The sequence below is a fragment of the Perissodus microlepis genome, chromosome 23 (assembly GCF_051167445.1).
Source record: "Perissodus microlepis isolate ML-2025 ecotype Zambia chromosome 23, ASM5116744v1, whole genome shotgun sequence".
Classification (NCBI taxonomy): domain Eukaryota; kingdom Metazoa; phylum Chordata; class Actinopteri; order Cichliformes; family Cichlidae; genus Perissodus; species Perissodus microlepis.
In genome coordinates, this window is record NC_140482.1 from 7,125,520 (window position 1) to 7,145,172 (window position 19,653).

General features: G+C 43.8%; 1 protein-coding gene across 1 annotated transcript; it reads right to left on the minus strand.

Annotated features, from left to right (window-relative positions):
* Positions 1 to 1,585: 1,585 nt before the first annotated feature.
* Positions 1,586 to 19,379, minus strand: adamts5 (ADAM metallopeptidase with thrombospondin type 1 motif, 5 (aggrecanase-2)). The gene is made up of 8 exons (XM_084921454.1): positions 18,013 to 19,379; positions 10,143 to 10,275; positions 9,738 to 9,905; positions 8,939 to 9,222; positions 7,449 to 7,632; positions 7,176 to 7,351; positions 6,912 to 7,087; positions 1,586 to 6,031 (listed from the first exon to the last, which is right to left on the minus strand). The coding sequence occupies exons 1-8, from the start codon at positions 19,090 to 19,092 to the stop codon at positions 5,350 to 5,352; spliced, it is 2,883 nt and encodes a 960-aa protein (XP_084777580.1). The 5' UTR covers positions 19,093 to 19,379; the 3' UTR covers positions 1,586 to 5,349.
* Positions 19,380 to 19,653: the final 274 nt, after the last annotated feature.

A 19,653-nucleotide genomic window follows, 5' to 3' on the forward strand; every position in this document is an offset into this window, starting at 1 on the left:
ATTCACCAAAATCCTATATTTTATTGAGTTGTATTGAAAGAAAACAAAACAAAAAAATGAATCTGAGAGATATAATCGTTTATTGTAAAATAAATGCTCATTTTGAATTTGATGCCAGGAATATGATTCATAAATACTGGGACTGAGGCATCCTTACCGATGTGGTGCATCAGTTCTTGGGGAAAATAATTACTTAAAAATAAGTCACATAATAATTTCTTCTGTTAGTTCCAGTAGATTTTTCTTTGTGTACAGCTGACCTGGGCTGCTACTCTATATTCACTGCTCTTTGTGGATTTAGCCAGTTGAATTCAACAAGCAGATGAGATGCGATTTTCAGTTTCATGAGATTTATATGGCTGATCTTCAATCCCTGGACATTATAAAGCTAGTCTAAAGCTAATTTAAAGTTAGAATTAAGCATCATCATATTAAATAGAAATCTGCTACCCGAATATAACCTAACCTGGACCATGAACATGATAGCCTGCTCTGTAGCAGTCCAGCTTAAGCATCACTATAATCTTCTCTATATGGTACTGCCAACTAACCAGTTTACCATGCAGGAAGCAATGCAATGCTGCAACATGCAAAACATTAACTCATTCCACAGAAGTATGCATTAGCCCGTATTTTACATCTAATTGCTCATTAATTGAACTCGCAATATCTTAATTAACTTAAAGTGATTTATGGATCATTCTGGGCCACTTTAAGATTTGTGTGTAAGTGTTCAGAAGCTCAGACCAGTTTCTCTAGTTTTAAAGGAAAATGATGCTTCATTCGAGCTGTTAGTTTGGGCCAGATGCAGTTAATGGGTTCAGATCTTGATTGTGGGTGGTGCCCTGACTGTTTTACCTTTGAACCATGGTGTAATATAGGCAGAATATTTCTGGGCATCATTGCAAGGTAAGCAGGGTGTTCCTTGCAAAAGACGTCATCTGGAAGCGGGATACAATATTTCAGAGCCTGTATATATCAACCACCATTAATGGTGCCTTCACAGATGTGCAAGTTATGTGTGCAATGTAATAAACTAGAAACTGGTAACGAGCCAAATCTTCCCTTTCACCTAAAACCTGAAGGATCGCAGTGATTTCTAGAAAGACTGTCAAGTTTTTACTCGTCCATCAACAGGACAGATTTTTAATTCACTTTGGTTGTTTCTAAACCAACTGAGGCCCAGAGACGGTGGGAGTGTTTCTACATGTATTTTTACATGGTAGAAGCTTAACTTGCATGGTTGGATGCACTAACAATCTGTATTCAACAGTGGGTTTTAGACATGTCCTAAAACCATGTGGTTTCTACAACTGAATCATGGCTCTTGTTTTACACCTGAAGTGGTTACTTAAATTACTTTACAACAGTCCAGCTTCAGAGGTCAGAGTCCTTAAAATGGATCAAATATCTATAGTAGAGTATTTGTCATTTGTATATTTTTTAGTCTAGTTTACTAAATCTGTAATTGGAAGACAATATGTTATTGACTCTACCATCAGGTATATACACTGATGCCATGACAAAAACGACACAGACACAAAGACTTTTAAATATATAGATTTTATATACATATATTCATGTGGGTGACTAGAAAAGAAAACACTATATTCTTACAAAGGAATGATTCTGCACAGTCATATTCCTAAGTTAAATAGTAATTTGATACAAAATTACTATAATAAATAAAACTCATCTCATTGCTTTTTTATTCACACATACCAGTTATACAAACAATAAATTACAAGTTCAGTGCTGTGTTTCTGTCATTCAGCGAGAGGGGTTTTCCCCACAGGAGTCAGAGTCAGGTTGTGTGTGGAGTCTGTGTCTGCGAAGTTTATGTCTGAAATCTGTGCAAATGATGGATTGTTTCAATGTGACTGCATGTGTACATTACTGTTACAACATGGCTGAATACTAACACATATGAATGATCTATGCATTGTACAAACATTGTCTACATTGCGTAAATAAATGTGAATGTCTGAGCGGCAAAGAGAAAACATTTTAAGAGTGACCTCGGTCATGTCATATCAGCAACTTCTTCTCATGCTTTGTTTTCTCCTGCACAGATGCCAGATGGGTGAGGTTGGTCACGCAGGAAAATGTAATAGGTGCCAGATACTTTAATACAATTACAGGAAGGTATTTTTTTTAAGCCCATTAGATATGTAATTAACTTTACTTTGTTATACTAGGGATTAAATATTATCCACAATAAGTGAGGTAATTAAAGTCCTCAGTATTAAATTCTTATGGAAACATTAATGCTGTTCATATAGTGCTGCTAAAGAAAACCCCAAATTGAATATTTTAAGGAGTTGGTGTATTTAAATTAAACAAAAGCTTACAGTAGATTAAGTATTAACTAGCAAGGTTTTGCCGAAATGAATCGTTTTAATATCTATTTGCCAGGTGCTAAGCATTAGTCGTCTTGGAACAGCTTGTTAGCGTAGTTTAGCATTCAGACAGCAAACATAGGCAAATTTGAATACAACTTTACACTCCAGTTTATGTGAAACATGAATAAGAATGGTATAATGACATATTTTTTTAACTTTAGAAATGCCAGTGTGTGTATTTTTAATCTTTCTTGAGTGTATTTTTGATCTACAATTAGCATAAAGCAAGCCATGCTAGTTTTGTGCGCTACTCTGTTTAAAAGATGCCTATGTGTGTAATTTCACAAAAGACAAGTGTTTTGTCTTTGTTTTCTTTTTACAATTCAATGACAATTTCTTTTTGTACAATCAGTGTTTACTAGCTAACATATAACAATTTCTACGGTAGTTAGTTAAAATAGTTCCAATAACATTAATGACAGCTGAACCTGGAGTCCATATAAAGTGTAAAAAAAAAATTCCCAGGCGCCTTAACGTCCACTTATGATCAATAATGGGTCGACGACCCTCTTAAGGTACTACTCCCTCTAGGGCTTAAATACCTGGAACTCTCCAACATTTGATCTAAGAACTGAAGAAGCCTCTCGGATGAGAGATAAAACATCTTTTAGAACTTAAAGAAGTCCAGTCACTTTTCTTTACAAGCTCCTTAGATTCCATATAAAATGCTACCATTTGCTGAATTAAAAAAAAATCTGTCAACAAACTATACTTATATTTTTGGTGGAAACACCAGACAAGCTAAGACCTCAGACACATAGACCTATAAACTGGTCAGTAACCCCTTGGCAACCACTGGGCAGAGAGGAAAGATGCGAAAATGTGTTGGCAAGAGGATGCTGGAGGTTGCTGGCTGTTGGTCAGAAAGAGGGCACTGTACAGGGCACTTGTCGTTGCTTGGGCACTAGCAAATTGCTGCACTTGCCTGTAGTTTTTGTGGAAAATGTCAATTTATAAACTGTCTGAGCTGTCGTGAAGCTTAGAAAAACACCAGTACAAACCAAAAAGGTAGAACGTTTGCCTTTACAGTAAAAGTTGTGCCATACCACTACAACCAACACAAATTTGACTTTGAAGGTGAACAGTCTTTGTTTTTGCTTTGCATTGCACAGTTTCACTACTTGGCAAATAGTTTGCAAGTGTTTGCAAACAAGTCAGCGACTGGTTGACAGCGGCTTTAGCAATTGATTTCACAGCAACTGTTAGCAACCTTCAACAACCAATCACCAGCTGTACATACACAATACATATTATTCACTTGCAACTGGTGGTTGCCAGATAGTCTCCGACTGGTCTTTAGACTTGTGCAAAGAGCAAAAGGTTACTGACGAAAGGTCAGACATTAGCTTTTAAAAACCAGCAATCAGATTGAACAATTTAATCCTTGTTCCAAAGGACTTTTTTGTGACATCAATATATTTTTGTATGATGGCCAACTTCACCCATCAGTCCTGAAAAAATGACTTGGACAGCATGTAAAACGAGCAAAAGACTAAAATGTGATGAAAAAAAGAATTGAATTGCAAAAGGACAATAATGACTGCATTACTATTTCTCTTGCTGTCGTTGCGAGTATCCAGGGCACACAATGTCATATTAGCATAATTTCCTAAACAGATAAACAGACAAACAGGCATTAACTAACACAAACAATACCCTTTCAGCACCAGTATAATGACTGACATATGTGGAGCTGAGAGTGAAGAAGTTTCAAGACGTAGTAAAACATGTTCATGGTATATACTCAATGTGCTTAAAACACAGGACTGGGTAGTGGCACATAACATGCACACACTTACACACTGCACAGGCATTAAAACCAAGCATTGTCCCAGACCTGAGAGTCACTATCATTCTCCATAAATATTAAGGAGTGTCATGGTCACTTTGCCTCTTAGTCAACTTCTTTTTTAAGATGCTATGCTGCTGTTACAGTGAATGGGTAGTTGTAAAAGTCAGTAGAATCAATACTGGTGTCTTTAGGATAAACTTTCTTCCTATGCTCATTCTGAGTGAAGTGATCACTCAAAAGTTGTCTTGACCTTGGTACATTTGATTAAATATAGAGCTTTAACACAATGTATCATCGATGTCTGGGTTTTCACGTTTGTTCTTGGTCATCGAGTCAATCTCCCCATGTACCTTCAGCTGGAAACTGTATTCATGAGCTATCTGTTTGTGTTTTTGGTTGTCAGTTGGATCTATCAAAGAAAGAAGCAAATGCCTGAAGTCAAAATATATGGCTAGCTGTGATCTGTCTGCAGCTACAGTAATATGGACATTTCAGTCACATTTTTATAAGCAAAGAACCTTTGATTGGAAGACTATGGACCACTATTTAACAGAATGGAAGCCTGTTTAATGGAAGAGACCTTTTTGTCGGTCAGGGTTGCCTTCTGTGAGAGACACTAAAATGTCGAAGGTACAGGAGATGACAATCTAGGTTCATGACATGTGGTGTGAAAGTTGTGTGACTGATGATGAGATGAGTAACGAAGGCTTCCCTTGGTTGGGGCTCTTGTCTTAGGACAAAAGACGATTTCCAAATTCCCACAGTGAGATGAACACATGGAATCATAAGAAGACACGACACGCATGCCATTACAGGGCAACACACACTAGGCCTCCAGAATTTGGAGACTGAAGTAAAGACAGTTAGTTATTTGTCCATGTGGCATGCAACTTAGCCATGGAAGGGCAACAGTCATCACTCTCATATCAAAACTGTCCTCGAGTCTGCATAGCTATTGTTATTCCAGGTAATTCCTCTGCCATATGGTCAGGTACATCCATGCCAATCTGCCTCAGAGTCTCTTTGAGTCTATTCTGGGTGCTATCTGACAACATTCACTGTCCTGTTTAAGGTTCGACATTTTTAATTCATTGGTTCGTAGTTCTACATCCAGCACTTGAGACTTTAATCAATTTACACTTTCCTCTTGCCGCCTCAGCATTTCTTCACCAGACAGTGTCTGAAGGCTGAGGGGCGGGCACCCAGCACACATCTTTTAGACAGTTTCCCATCCCGGTCCTTACACTGCACTGTCCGGCTCTGCCAGCCAGTGTCACAAGTCCTGGAGCAGGTCATCCACGGCCCCGTTACCCACTGTGGCCCTGGAGCCGTGGTTGAGGGACCTGGAGCTGTGGATGGCCCTGGAACAAGAAGAGGAGGAGTGTAGGAAGACAAAGTGGTACTGCTAGTGGTAGTGGTGGTGGTTCTTGTTGTAGTTAACAGTGTTGTAGTTAACTTTGGATTGGGGATGAGAGGAAGTGACCGTGGCTGTGGATTTGTCCGACGGGGCATGAAAAAGCTATAATGGACATCCAGAGGCTTTTTGGCATCTGTAGCTAGAATCTGAACCACCAATGGTTCTTGAAGAGCCCCGGGGCCCATACTGTGAAGCCATTCCTCCCTCTGGCTCCACCCGCTGTAGTTGAGCACAGAACCATTGAGTGGGATGACTGTCTCAGAGGTGGAGATCATGAACTTGCCATTTAGGAGGTAGTCTCCATTGGGCCGTCGAAGAGCTAGGTAGGCAGTGTACCGAGTCTGGTCCTTGGCCTTGTGCTGACGAACCTTGATGTGAGTAGAGCCTGCAGGGATCTTCACTACGTCAGTGTAGCCCTTACTGTTTGGCATGAGAGAAAGTAGAGGGGTCAGTTCAGTAAATAACACATGATCTTGTCCTTATAAAACTAAAAGCCGTTTTCAGTGTTTAGATCTGCTGTCACATGCTATAGAATCAGAATAAATTTAGGCTTGTTTAGCAACACTAATAACAAATGCAAATAGAGGGAGTTAAAGAGCAACAGTCAACGGATATCTGCCTAAATAGTCATGTGCGGATACATTTTTGTTTGTACTATGACTGTAGCTAAGTCTGTGAGCTTTTTTCACGCTAGATACTGTTACAAGTACGCCGGCCATATAGTAGGATTAGCACAACACAAAATGAAGTCTTAAGCCAACTGATAATTAGATATAATCAGAGTTAACATTTAGGCCTGGTTATCGCATAGTTATTCACGGTACGATATTATAACAATACACCAAAGGTATCACGATGTAGTGATTCTGCAAGACTGATAACCTGCAAGGCAGTCATCTATGATGGACCACAATATCTGTGTACCTAAAGGAAAACACCACAAAAAAATCCAAAAATCAGGAATTTTTCATTGTATTGTGGTGTTAGTGCTAGTGAATAGAATTATGAAGTTGTAATTCATCCATTGAGTTAGATAATCAATTGAATGTCTAATATTTGACTTTGCGAGTTTCTGCTTCACTACAAATTAACATCGATTTGCTCTACCTGCAGCGCCACCATCAGCAGTTATGAAGTAGTGATGCTGTTATGTAAATACTGACAAGAGCGTATCATGACAAGAAGCAATATGACATAGTTGTTGACATCTTCCATGTACAAACTGACCAGCTTTAAACTAACAGTCCTGCTCATGCATGTATGCAATGGAGCTACAATGCATACAATGCTTTTGCCTTACCTCTTCTTGGTGAAGTTTCCCACCACACGTATGCATCCTGTGCCATCACCTCCACATATACCACACTTGTCAAACTGAAGCTTGGAGCCAATGATGCCATCGCATCCTGTCCGCACACATTTCCCTTTCACGCACACTGAACTGCTGTACGGACGGCACTCTGTCCCATCTACCACCTGAAAACACAAAGTCGCTATCGTGATCAATCGTGTACATCTCGCCCGTCATTAAATACACATCAGCGCTGTCGTCTAAGTAACTCACCCTTTGAGAGAACACCACATAGTATCCAGTTCCTTTTGCTCTGCAAGTTAGCTTGCACACATCTTTAGGCAGAACTCCTGCGTACTTAGGCACCCACTCAACGAAGGTCTTCACTCCTTTGGGATCTGTCTGGGGACCGTTGCGCACCTCACACTGCTCCTGGCGGAAACTCTTGTCTGCAGGAAAGTGCAGTAAAAAGAGGTTTGAAGTTAACGACTACGTACTAATAGATGTGCACTAATAGCTTATGCATTCTTAAGCTGTCACACTCACTTGGTGTTGGGCACGGTGTTACACTGCAAGACCGATAGATGGCCCTCTTTCCTGTGCAGTAGCGCCCGTTGTTCCGTGGTGGTGGGTTGTTGCAAAGGCGCTGGGCAAACTGCACCCCACCCCCACAAGTTCTGGAGCACGGACCCCAAGGACCCCAAGAACTCCAGCTACCGTGATTGGACGCCTGACAGAGGAGCGAAAGGAGTAGAGAGGAGAGGGAAGATGAAAGAGGCAAAAATGACAGCAGAGGAAAGATCAGAGGGTATAAAAGATGAAGGAAAAAAAGGAGATGAGAGAGAACAATTAGCGCTTATCAAACATGCTAGAAGCCGGAGTCGGCCAAATCACGTGTCATAGGAAAAGCTGTTTGGAGAGAGATCTGCGATAAAGGAAAATGTGACGTTCACTTTGGAAAAGAGACGGGAAAAGATTGGAGACTATGGTCATGTGATAATAACTCTTTTTAAAAGCCACTCGTTAGTGCAGCAGAGAAGGCTCTATCTGCGGTCAGAGCTCACATGCTTCCCCGGAGGAGCAGCCTGAATGAAATTCTTCAGGTAACATGACTATTTTTTTGTGTCTTTCCAACCAGCCTTACATGATTCATTGGCGATAAAAACAACTGGATAAGTAGCTCTTTGCATTTTATGAGACAAACTTGATCGTGTAATCCCCCTATTTCTTTGGAAATAGCTTTCCATTTAATTCCACTGCAGAGTTTTATGGCACTTGAACCAATTCTTTCCACAGTAAAAGCTATGCAATCTGCAATCATACTTCAAGAAATACGGAGGTTAAAAGATCCCAAAGTCTAAAATACAGGGAGTGGGTTTAAGCTTGCTCCGAGCAGGAAACTGCTCGTCATACAAGCAGTGAAAATGAAATGACTCAGAACTTGAGCCACATCTAGCCGTGCAGCCGTCTGCCAAGGATCCAGTCGCTCTCATCAAATGTCATGTGACAAACAAACACAAAAGGAGAAAATATTCTCCTTGCTCCCAATCTTTCTTTTTTGGACATTCCCTCTCTTTTGCTCCCCTGATGCACACACACACACAGGGTTGACAGTCTGCCAAGAACAGATTGGATCCTTTAACTCATGAAGGCCAAATTCAATTTGGGCCTGTTTGAGTAAGGCCGACGGAACAAATAGCACAGATCAGCACTGTCTTGAATACAGCAGACCACACAATGAAGCCACAGAATGAAGTTGATCTTTTGCTCGCTTTCATTTTTTTTTTTTACTGACTTTCTACTTCCATGCTCTCGCAAAAGCACCCCTGTGTGCTCTACATATGAAGTGTATACTTTTTCTCTTTGTCTCCTACAAACAAGTTTGTCCAATGTGGAAATGAGATCCTAAAATATCAGCTTGCGAGCTATAAAAAGAACTCTATTTCTATCGACTCCCTTTTGTCTCTCCTGACAAATTCCTTCTGTCTCTGCATCTTTTACCTTAGACTCCAACACCATCCATCCATCCCTCTTACCGAGTAGTGCTTCTTGCGGGTCTTGTCCACGCACTTTCCCTGCAGGCAGATGCGACCCTTTCCACAGGGCGTTCCCTCCACCGCCGGCAGCTTCTTGGTCAGGCACACCATCTGTCCCTGGCGAATCACTGCGCACCACAGCCGCGAACATACATCCATGCCCGGGCACACCGTGTACTCAGGGCCGAAGGCCAGGCGACACTGGCGTACGGCGTCGTAGCTCTGCCCCGGGAGCTCCTCGGGGCCGAGTAGGGCCTGGCGGGGCGAGTCGAGGAGGCATTCGGCTGTGGAGGAAGGAGGTGTTTTTAAAGATCTGTGCCGTGCATACTGTTCGTGCACTGGTGTACGAATGCTTCTTTCATTTGACAGATAAACTAGGCCATTATGACCTATCACTCAATAAAAGTGCTGGAGCAGCAGCACATGCCGTCAAGCCTTAAATCATGCTGTTGGTACATGAAATACGCCGAAATCCATGGAAACGCTGAGCAAAAAGTCAGCAAACTGTGGTGCTTTATGGTCGTCATGAATAAAACAGCCTGATCAAACTGGAATGCAAAGCATGACTCATCCTGATCTTTGGCTGCACTGCAACTGCTCTTTAAAGAACTTAACAGGATTGTAAATAAGCCTTTATTAATAGAGATTATTGCTTTGCTTGGTAGTAAACAGCTCTCAGTGATAGCTATCACCAGTCAAATTCACATGGATGCAATTTGGAGGTGGCAGCCTGGGAAAAGTTCTCACTTTTAGAAAGAAATTACAAGCATTGCTGTCGTGCATCTTCTCCCACGCTCACCGTTGCCGTCGTCGAAGAAGTCGGTGATGGTTGCTGAGGTGCAGCGGCTCCAGGGTTTGGAGGCATCGATGGAGGTGAGAATGGAGGACATGAGCCGCTTGTCGCTGTTGACTCCGAAGCGCTCTTCGCAGAACTTGGAGTCGTCGTGGGACAAACCAAGCAGGTGACCTGAGTCACAACGAGAGAGGACATTTTTGTTTTTCCCCCTGAAGGACTTGTCTCAGATTTGCACACGCAGCAAGAATGAGAAAAGAAAACACACCTAATGTTATCAGTGGTATGACATCAGGGAACACTGGTGTGAGATTAATCAGCGAGAGGAAGACAGAGTGCTGACAGATGTGCATGTGCAAGCCCTGGCTTGTTTACATCTTTGTGTTGCTGTGTGTGTGTATCCATGCCTACCTATCTCATGGGCGACGGTAAATGCGGCGTGAAGCCCGTCGTCCTCGATGACAGCGCAGCTCCTCTCTGGAGAGCAGATGGTGCCGACGTCCGCCATGCCCAGCGTGTCACAGGAGTGGTGGCCACAGAGGTCCTGGACAAAAAAAATACTGCACATTTAAATCAAAAGCTAATAACAAATAAATAATGGGCTTCATGCTCAATCTCAAGATATGAGGTCTAAGATAAACTGTAGTTCATCACAATTAAATGAAATATAGGTAAAGCTACTTCGAAACTCTGGATATTGCGTCTGCTCCAGCATAGAAATCATCCACTTGCTGAAGAAGCTAAACGGTCGGCTTGTTGCAGGGACCAGTCCTCTCATGCTGGGGGAGGAGAAGTTACGAGTGATGTAGGAGGAAGCTCCATGAGTTCAAAAATGCCTTTTAATCTACTGGTCCCCGTGTACTCGTCATAATCAACGCTTCACCAGTGTCTAGCAAAGTCCCTGCTTATTTTAGGAATGCTGTCCTCCGACCACTTTTACAAAAAACCAAAAAAAACCAAGGTTGACCCTTCTCTCCTCTTGCCAGTAACAAACCCATCTCAGAATTACAGTTTATTGCTCAGATTTTAGAGAAGGCATGTCTTTTATCTTGTTTTCCTTCTCTCACCCCAACTGGTTGCGGCAGATGGCCCCGCCCCTCCCTGAGCCTGGTTCTGCTGGAGGTTTCTTCCTGTTAAAAGGGAGTTTTTCCTTCCCACTGTCGCCAAAGTGCTTGCTCATAAGAGGTCATATTATTGTTGGGTTTTACGTCATTCTTCTTCACTTTCCAAAACCAACATGCTACCTATGGGGCTACAGAATGAAGCCAACTGTGAGTACCTGCAAACGAAAGTGAATTCTGATTGACAGGCATGTTAAAATACCCCACTATACAGACTATAAAAGGATATTTACAGCTTGATTTTGTTCATCGTGGACAGTTTCCAACTCTACAACTGTATCGTGGTTGAACTATTTTTTATGGTGTGTCGACACAAGCCAATGTCACCTGCAAGGCCTCGCGCCTGCTAGCCACTGAGCTGGGCCTGGTTTATGGTGTTGTTGCGTTTCCCATTTTGCTTTCACTGGAATTATTTGACAAATAATATGGATTGCTGTTTGGTGTAGGCCGTTTATGAAGTCTTTTGTCCTCTTGTCCAAATATTGTGAGTCATTACACCAACATGAGGCAAAATGCTGAAGGTTTCAAAATGAGAAGCTCAGATACCTGTTGCTACTCCCATTTTTTATCTACAGTCTATGGCAAGAGCTACAGGTGTCGTTGTGTTTCCCATTTCAGTCACCAGCTACCTGTTTGAACCAAAGGCTGTATAGAAGGACTTCTGCTTCTCATCTTGGATAGAGGGCAGCTATACTGGTTGTACCTTTAGATGGGATAGTCAAGGTATTATTGTGCAAGTGTACAAGGTGACTTCTAATTATGGTGGATGTCTCTGCAACACAATACACAAAAGTTTCAGACAGTCCCAGCTGTTCACAATTTACTTCTAATGTCTTTAACCACAACACAATATGTTTATTTCTCAAAAGCTGTTGTTAAATCCAGTGTGCTGACTGATCCAGATTAAAGATGTGCCTGTCATTGTTCTTTGGCACCTTTCTTCAAGCTAAAAATGATTTTAATACGCACTTTTTTTGCTCACTCTCTCCTCCACCATCTGTCTGTCTGCCTCGCCAGAGTACACAGTATTGATCTTTGTTTTGATTCCCACACATGTCCATGCAGATGATGCCTCAGGCGGCGCCGCCTGGCTGCACTGAGTGCTAAAATCAATCGGCAAATCGTCCCATCAGTACATGCAGGCCTGCACATGAGCCAGTCCAACGGGACATGCTTAAAAAAATATGCGTTCGGCACATAGTTGCACATACATATATGGAGACTGAGATTCATGCATTTCCACACACGCGCAGACACACACATGTCCCATGGAGAGGATGAATTGTCATGTTAAATGGTGCTGACAGGCTTGCTGGGTCGTGTGTGAGAGGCTCTGTGGGGAGGGTGTTTACCCATTCCGGGCAGATCGGTTTGGAACAAACTGCCTTGTGTTCTGCACTCACACACATGACTGACTGGGTGGGACCTGCTCGCACAGAAACACACACTCAGATAGCTGTAAGTACATACAATTAAGGACATGGAACATATATAGCATTTTACTGGAAATCCACAATGCACACAGATACAGGAAGACCGCATGTGCTTTTGCCAATTAGCTGCTGGATGAAAGAGGAAGCAAACAAAGGCTGATTCTGACTGCACGGATGGCTAACTAGAGCAAAACTGAAGTTTCTGCCTGTGTGTGGAAAGGCCTGAAAACTACAAAAGGAAGCTTGTTTATTTTGCTCAGAAACCGAGGACTTATAGAGAAGTTAGCCTTCATATTTTGGCTTTCTCTTCTCCCCTTTTCCCATACTCTTTCACCCCGCTGCGCTTTACACCCCTTTTCCATTTCATTTATTTATTCATTCATCCCCTCCCAGATATTAATGTGAGAGCTGTTTTTATTCCGCTCCTTTTTTTGTGTACATGCCTTTCATTGATATAACCCCGTGTAACAAGTGGGTGAAAAATTGGAATCTCCTGTTTGATAAATAGTGACGAGTGAATAACACAGGAAATTCCCCCCAAAACTGAACATATTTTCTACTTCTTCCCTCTGCCAAGACTTCCTAAACTCGCTTTCATTCGAAGGCCTCTGCAGACATGCAGAGAAAAAGAAAAGCAGGGCGGGTAAAGAAAAATAAGTTCAAGAATCACTCACAGCTGGGAAAGGATGGAGGATTGCCGGAAATTAAGGAGAAGAACTGAGAGGACAAGGAGTTACGGCAATATTGGCATAAATAACAGGAGAACAGGTGGCAAGCTGGTTGCAAAGGTCAAGAGACGATCAGAGCAGTGTGTCAGTGTGTATGTGTCTGTGTGTGTGTGAGGTACAAGACCACTTGCAGTCTAAGCCGAGGCTAAACAAACAGTTGGCTAGACCCAAACACACAGAGCAGTCCCTCTCGCAGAGAGAGTTCAGCTCACTCTGTGAAACCTGCTGCAGGTTGATTTCCAGCAATCCTAATTACAAACACTGACCGTAATGGTTCCGAATGATTCGCCACCAGTGAGTAACGCTGACCAAAAGCTGACACATATTCGTCAAAAGGTAAATAATAACCATTTAGTAGGTTGCTCTTGTTCTTTATAGTCTTTGATATGCACAAAATGAGACTATTTTACAGTCATAATGTTCATGATTAGTAAAAAAAAATGTCCTTATGTATTTAGATTTTCTTGAAAATAGGATAAAATATAAGAAGGAAGGAGTGTCCACTTTAACATATGACCAAATACCTTTGAAATCTAACATTCACCCCGGCCTTAGCTGATGGTTCTTTGCACTAAGTACAAAAGATTTGCAACCACATTAAAGACTTTCAACTAAGCAGTTGAGATACTTTGTAATGAGCTTGTTAGCATGTCTAAAATTACCCTAAACATGTGCATAACCTATCTAGCAAAGCTTTGCATCCAAAATCCTTACATCCCATCAGAAACAGACTAGTCTCAACGGTTGCTACATTTTTCTCACCTGATTTTAGATCAATTTAGATCCGTTACCTTGAGATTAATGGAGACATCCTTGAAAACTTTTGACTGAAGAATGTTCAAATGCACCCAAATGATTCCTTACAAGTAAACCTCTACTTTCAAAGTCTAGGAAGAACTACTAGAAATGTCTGTGTGTCATCAGTGTAGATGGATTTGACAATGTGGCAGCACTTGCACACTGAACAACAGTGGTCCCAGTAATGATCCTTGGGGAACGCCATAGTTAATCAAAGAACAGAAGCACTTCAGTTCTATACTTTAAAGAAATAAATAACCAGTATGAGGATGCCATAGTCCCTGCTTTTGAAGGTGGCACACAACAGCAAGGCAGATAAGAGTTAAGAAACACACATGACGGATTAAGTTGCACTTGGTGCAGTTCAAAAGAAAAACTGCTTATCAGTTAATGAGAAAATAAATAGTTAGATGGAGTGAATAAATGGAGTTATTTTTAATTTGTTGTGTCACATGAATTGGCCTTTTAGTCCAGAATCAAAGGAAACTCTAGGAAATGACTGCAAACAGGAGTGTGTTTTAAAGTCACCGATGCATCTTGAGGGTGAAGAGGGCGAGGTTCGTTTGTTGGCATGGGACAAACCAAACTCCTGGGCTAGTTATGTAATGTCGACAGACAGACATGGGGGGCGGGGGGTTGCGAGGGGGTCGAAAGTTTGGAATCTAAAAGCTGTCTGCAGGTTGTCAACATATGCCAGACGAAGTAAAGCACATGTGAAATATCAAGAGCATTGAAAACAAATAGAGTAACTGGCTGTGACGGGGGCGAGGGCTGGGAAATGTACACTTCAATGTATGGACGCTGGAGAGGAGTGGAGGCAAGTGCACAGGAAAGGGGTGGGGGGCTCCAAACTATACACATGTTTATACTGCCAGAGGGCAAATGACTACAACCGTGTGGAGGGAATGGATGGTGTAATGTGTCTCTACGTTGAGCTTTCTCACTGGCACATGAGGATTAATGCTGTTAAGACATTTATCATACGGTATTTTCCCCTAATATATGCATTTATCTAACTTGTTGTTGTTTATACACCACTTTCCATTTAATCATTAGTTGTTATTAATCTCTGGCTCTCTTCCACAGTGTTTTTTTTCTTGTCTCCCTCCCAATAGCCGTGACAGACGACTGCCCCTCCCTGATCCTGGTTCTGCTGGAGGTTTCTTCCTGTGAAAAGAGAGTTTTTCCTTGTCGGCAAGTGTTGGTCATAGGGTGGGGGCAATATTGATACAAATGTTTGAAGTGAGTGAAACCCACCCCCCAAATGGCAACATGAACACGTATGCACGCCAGTATATCCACAGTTTCGCGCTCATGCTTTCCTTATAGTACTGCTTTGTCTACTGTACACAACACAGCCAAACACACACAAAAGTGTCCAAAGTCCCGTTCAATGTAGTCGTTGTATTATTCTTGTGCTGGTATGTGTGGAACTGGGTGACACAGCCACACGGGTCAGCACACTGCGGGTACTGGGTGTTGGAGTAATTGGACCCTTACACAAAAGGGCTCAGTCAAAGCCACATTCGAACTTGTCTTTCCCCGTGACGTTTCCATTTGGCCTACAAGTTCTGTTCCTGAGAAAATAGTTCTTCTTTTTCAAGGCAAAAAGCAACAAGGTATGAAGTAATTGAGGCCAATCAAGTTATTTTCTTGCTGGCACCCCCTCAGTTAGTGGAAACATTAATAGCTGCATTCTGTGTGTAGAATTTGCTGCTCTTAAGCTCAATTCTTATGCAACAATTGACAGCAAAATATTCTTTCTCACAAAGCAGACATTCTTCATGATGTCAGCATCTTTTCACTCTTTGCAGCACCTCTGCAGCAGTGTGGCCCTGCTTGTCGACCTGTCCCATAACAACTCTAATAGCCAGAAACTTCTCTTTGGCTTGTTAAAATCACGACCCTCCAAAAGCTGGGTCATGCATTACCTGATTGTGCTAATGCTCACCGCACACATTAACCGCATTTAGCAGCGACTGGGCTCATTTGTCCTGCAGAGGTGAGACAGATAGAAATCAAGAACCCACCTTATGAAGTTCATCGGAGGACTTCGGTATGTTACGGATGATTAAAGGCACCGCTGGGAGGCTGAATCCACTGTATGACCTCCAGGTTCAGCAGTGAAGGTGAGATGGGTGTGAAAGAAACCCAGAGACAGGTTTGTGAATAATGCAGGAGCCGCGAGAGGTGACACTAAAATATTGTGCTGAGTGATATAGTGAGGATCATATTGGAACTATGTTATTGTACCTTTAGGTATACAGTGGTATGTCACTTGAACAGTGGAGGGAGTACAGACTGACTCAAAGCTTTATCTCACATCACATGGAGTGACATAAAGGTTCAAACTCAAATAAATATATATGTACACATATATTTACACATATGTACACACACGCACACACACACACACATATGTATATATATATGTGTGTGTGTGTGTTTCTTTTGTGTTTCTCTCTTAATATTGCACTTTAATTTCTAGAACAAACTGTGGAAATATGGACCTTTCGCTCTTTAGGAACATGTGCCTTTCCGTCCCTTGAAAAGGGAAATTTAGTTGTCTTGAAGTCTGATAATTAGTCCTGGGAGGTGCATTCATGTGGACTGTAACCTGTGAGGACAGAAATGGACTGAATGTACATGATATAACTCTGAAGTTTCAAACTGTGCATGACTGTAATTTCTTCTATAGCATGCTGCAGATGAAAAGGCGACTTTAACCAGTACACTGACACTCTGATGGATGTGTTATGCCAGTGTGAGCATGGATATTTTAATGAGATCAAAGCAGCAGAACAGCTGGAAAGAAGTCACAGTACACGGCCTGTCATGTTTCATAAAAAATTCCTGTCCATTCTGAGTCTGCCTGTCTGTCCCGAGTCTGCCTGAGTATCTGGATTAGTGTTTCCGTGCCCGTCCAGCCTGCCAAACCCAAGCGCCCAAGGATGCCACTTCCTCCTGCCTGAGCTCTCTCTCAGTCACACCCCTGCAGGTGTAGTAGCAGAGGAGCCACGAGGTGGCTGGCGCACAGAAACTGTGCCACTCTGCCAGCTGTGCTGACCTCAGGTATGCACTACCGGCTGTCTTGTGCAGGAGATCCGAAGTAATACCAATGCTATTTTCTTTTTTTTAGCCCAAGCCATGACAAGACCTTGCATGACTTAAACCCACCGCAATCCAAGGCGAAGCCATCTGACACTGCAGCTAAAACCACCACAAAGCCACACCCGGAGAGGTGAAAAATGCATGCAGATCTGCTGTTGCTGCCCTGCGGCTTCAGGCCAGACATTTAGGGAAGGAGTAGGAGGAGAGAAAGGGATGGTGAAAGAAGGGATAGAAGAGTGTGGTCTCAGTAAAGCGCAGGGCTTCTCACAGGGTGGATGTGTTTGTTTTTCTGACAGCTCCCAGGCTCCAGCTGACAGACACTGGAAAAGTAACTGGGGAAAAAAATGTGCAGGCAGGAGTGATGAGAGAAAGAGAAGAAGAAGAAGAAGAAAAAAAAGCGGGGGGGGGGGGAGAGAATCTGGGATAGCTACCTAATTAAATGCTGCTTCAGGGGGAATTTAGAAATTTTTTTAGGGATAGTTCTGCTCTGCACCCTGCAGCTGATTTCAAGTCTCCAACCCTGGGACGAATGCGCGCGCAGATCACACAGACTGCGAGGCTTTTTGGGGCTGTCAGGGGACTGGGAGGGTTACGGGATGAGAGGATGGGGGTGGGTGGGATGGAGACAGAAGGGCCTGCCCAGAAAAACACCAGGGGCAGGAAATACAGTTTTTATGGCCGTTTTCACACACGCTGCGCTCGATTTACGCACGCGAGTTTCAGCAGAACAGAAGATGGGAGGAAAACACAAGGAGCAGGAAAATAAACACTACAGGGGTGTGAACACAGCGGGCAAACTGTCGTTGCTGTTTCGACCTTCGGGGTTTATATTTAGGGAAATCGATTAAAACACAGAATAACGTGACATTTCTTCATATTCAAAGACGAATATGTGACGTGTGTGAGCTCCTTGGTTATAGTGAACCAGCTGCCCCCGCGTGCGCCATCGAAATCAAAACAAACTGTGTCGTCACACTCCAACAGCTGCCTCGGTCTCTCCGCGAGCGCGCAAGCGGAGAAGCGGCAGGTGGAGGCGCGTAAAATAAAAAAGAGAAACATCAATAAATAAGGGAGGGGGCTGTCTGTTTACCTGCCTGGTGAAGAGGATGGCGGCGTCGTGGTGGTGCTGGTGGTCGTCGTCCAGCGGGTTCTGCTGGTTCTGCCACTTGCAGAAGCTCTTGAGCGTCGCCGCCGCGTTCTTGGTCACCTCCAATCCCTTCTCCTTGTCGGTCACCGCGGTCACTTTGACCACCGACAGCCGGATGGGGTTCTCGATGCTGGCGTGCCCGTACAGCTTAGAGGCGATGGAGGCCAACGTGAGCAAGTAGTGGTTCAAGTCCTTTCCGTACTTCTTAGTCATGGTCTCGTCCGCCACCAGGAGCAGCTCCACGTACCTGGCGCGAGACACCGACCTCCTGCGCCGTGCGCCCGGCTCCGGGGAGGGTGCCGTGGCAAGCCGGCTCCACCATCTCCGCCCGCGCTCATCTTCGGCTTCCAAAGCGAGCCCCTCGCGTTCCCGTCTACCCTTCCCGCGACCTCTGCGCCGGCGTTTGCGTTTCTTGCGCCCGTCGCGCGTCCCGCAGCTCTCGCGGCCCTCGCTCATCTCCTCGAAGCTGAAACTTTCGCGCGTGAACACGTGGAGCGCGCTCTCCGCATCCTTGTCCTGCAGGGCGCGCACGTCGTGCTCGTGTCCTTTTGCCCTGACGATGGGGGTGACGGTGTAGCGCGCGTCCTTCACTGCGAAGAAGCCCTCGAGACCTCCTCCGCAGAGGTTGAACACGGCCAGGGACTCCGGGTTGGAGTTCACGGTCCCGCGGTACACGCACTCCCTCTGCAGAGGCGCGGGGCTCTGTCCCATCATGGCGAGCACATACTGGGGGCTGAAGTGATGAGACAGCACCGACTCGTCTCGTTCCATGTCCAGCTGAAAGCGGCTTTCATCCAGGTACACCAGGTAGCCAACCCTCCCTCCCCCGTGGTAAATCCGGTCAATAGTCCGCACAACCCCGTCTGTCCTCCGGGCAGGTGTCAGAGGCGAGCCGCTCGCAGGTGGAAGATAGAAACCCTGGAAAGTGGCAAGCCCGGCTTCCAGCTCCAACTCCACGACGCACAGCAGCAGTAGCCGAAACCAGAGCATGCTCCCGGTCAGAGCACCCAGGAGCTGCACCATTGTTCATTCCAACTTGACAAACATCTACGAATCCACTAAAACAAACCTGGACCAGAGGAGAAGACAACTTTGAGTGCTTGTTCCTCCAAAATGCGCATCCTCTCGGTGTCCACAGCTCCCATCCAAAAGCACACAGCATTCACCAACAGGCAGGCAAGTAAAACCATGAAGGAAGAAAAAAAAAAAAAAAAACAAGAAAAAGAAAAAAACAGAAAAGGGAAGAAAAAAAGAGCAGCAGAGAGGAACTGTGCGCAGGCTGGAGAGCACCGAGCTGAACTTGGAGAACAAAAACACAAAGTTTGCTCTTAATAGGACCCGGAGAGGAAAAAGTCCTGCCCCCTTTGCGCTCAATCACCATTCCTCCACCTCCCCCCTCCTCTTTTCTCTGTCTCTCGCTCTCTTCCTCAAATCAGAGTAAAGTCAAGTGCTGGAGGAGAGGAGGGAAACCGTAACAATGCTGTCACTGGAGGATTTTCTGTTGCCTCAGCAAAGGAATGAGGAGGCTGTTATTATCTTTAAGTCACTCGTGGCTGTGAAGAAATAATGAAAATCTAAAACTTA

What these genes read in the sequence shown, in the direction of transcription:
- adamts5 (XM_084921454.1), bottom strand. Translation starts at nt 19,092, where the DNA reads ATGGTGCAGCTCCTGGGTGCTCTGACCGGGAGCATGCTCTGGTTTCGG. An exon ending in CTTCTTCGACGACGGCAACG is followed by an intron (nt 9,223 to 9,737) that starts GTGAGCGTGGGA and finishes CTTCCTCCACAG; the next exon opens with CCGAATGCCTCCTCGACTCG. An exon ending in AACACCGTGCCCAACACCAA is followed by an intron (nt 7,352 to 7,448) that starts GTGAGTGTGACA and finishes ACTTTCCTGCAG; the next exon opens with ACAAGAGTTTCCGCCAGGAG.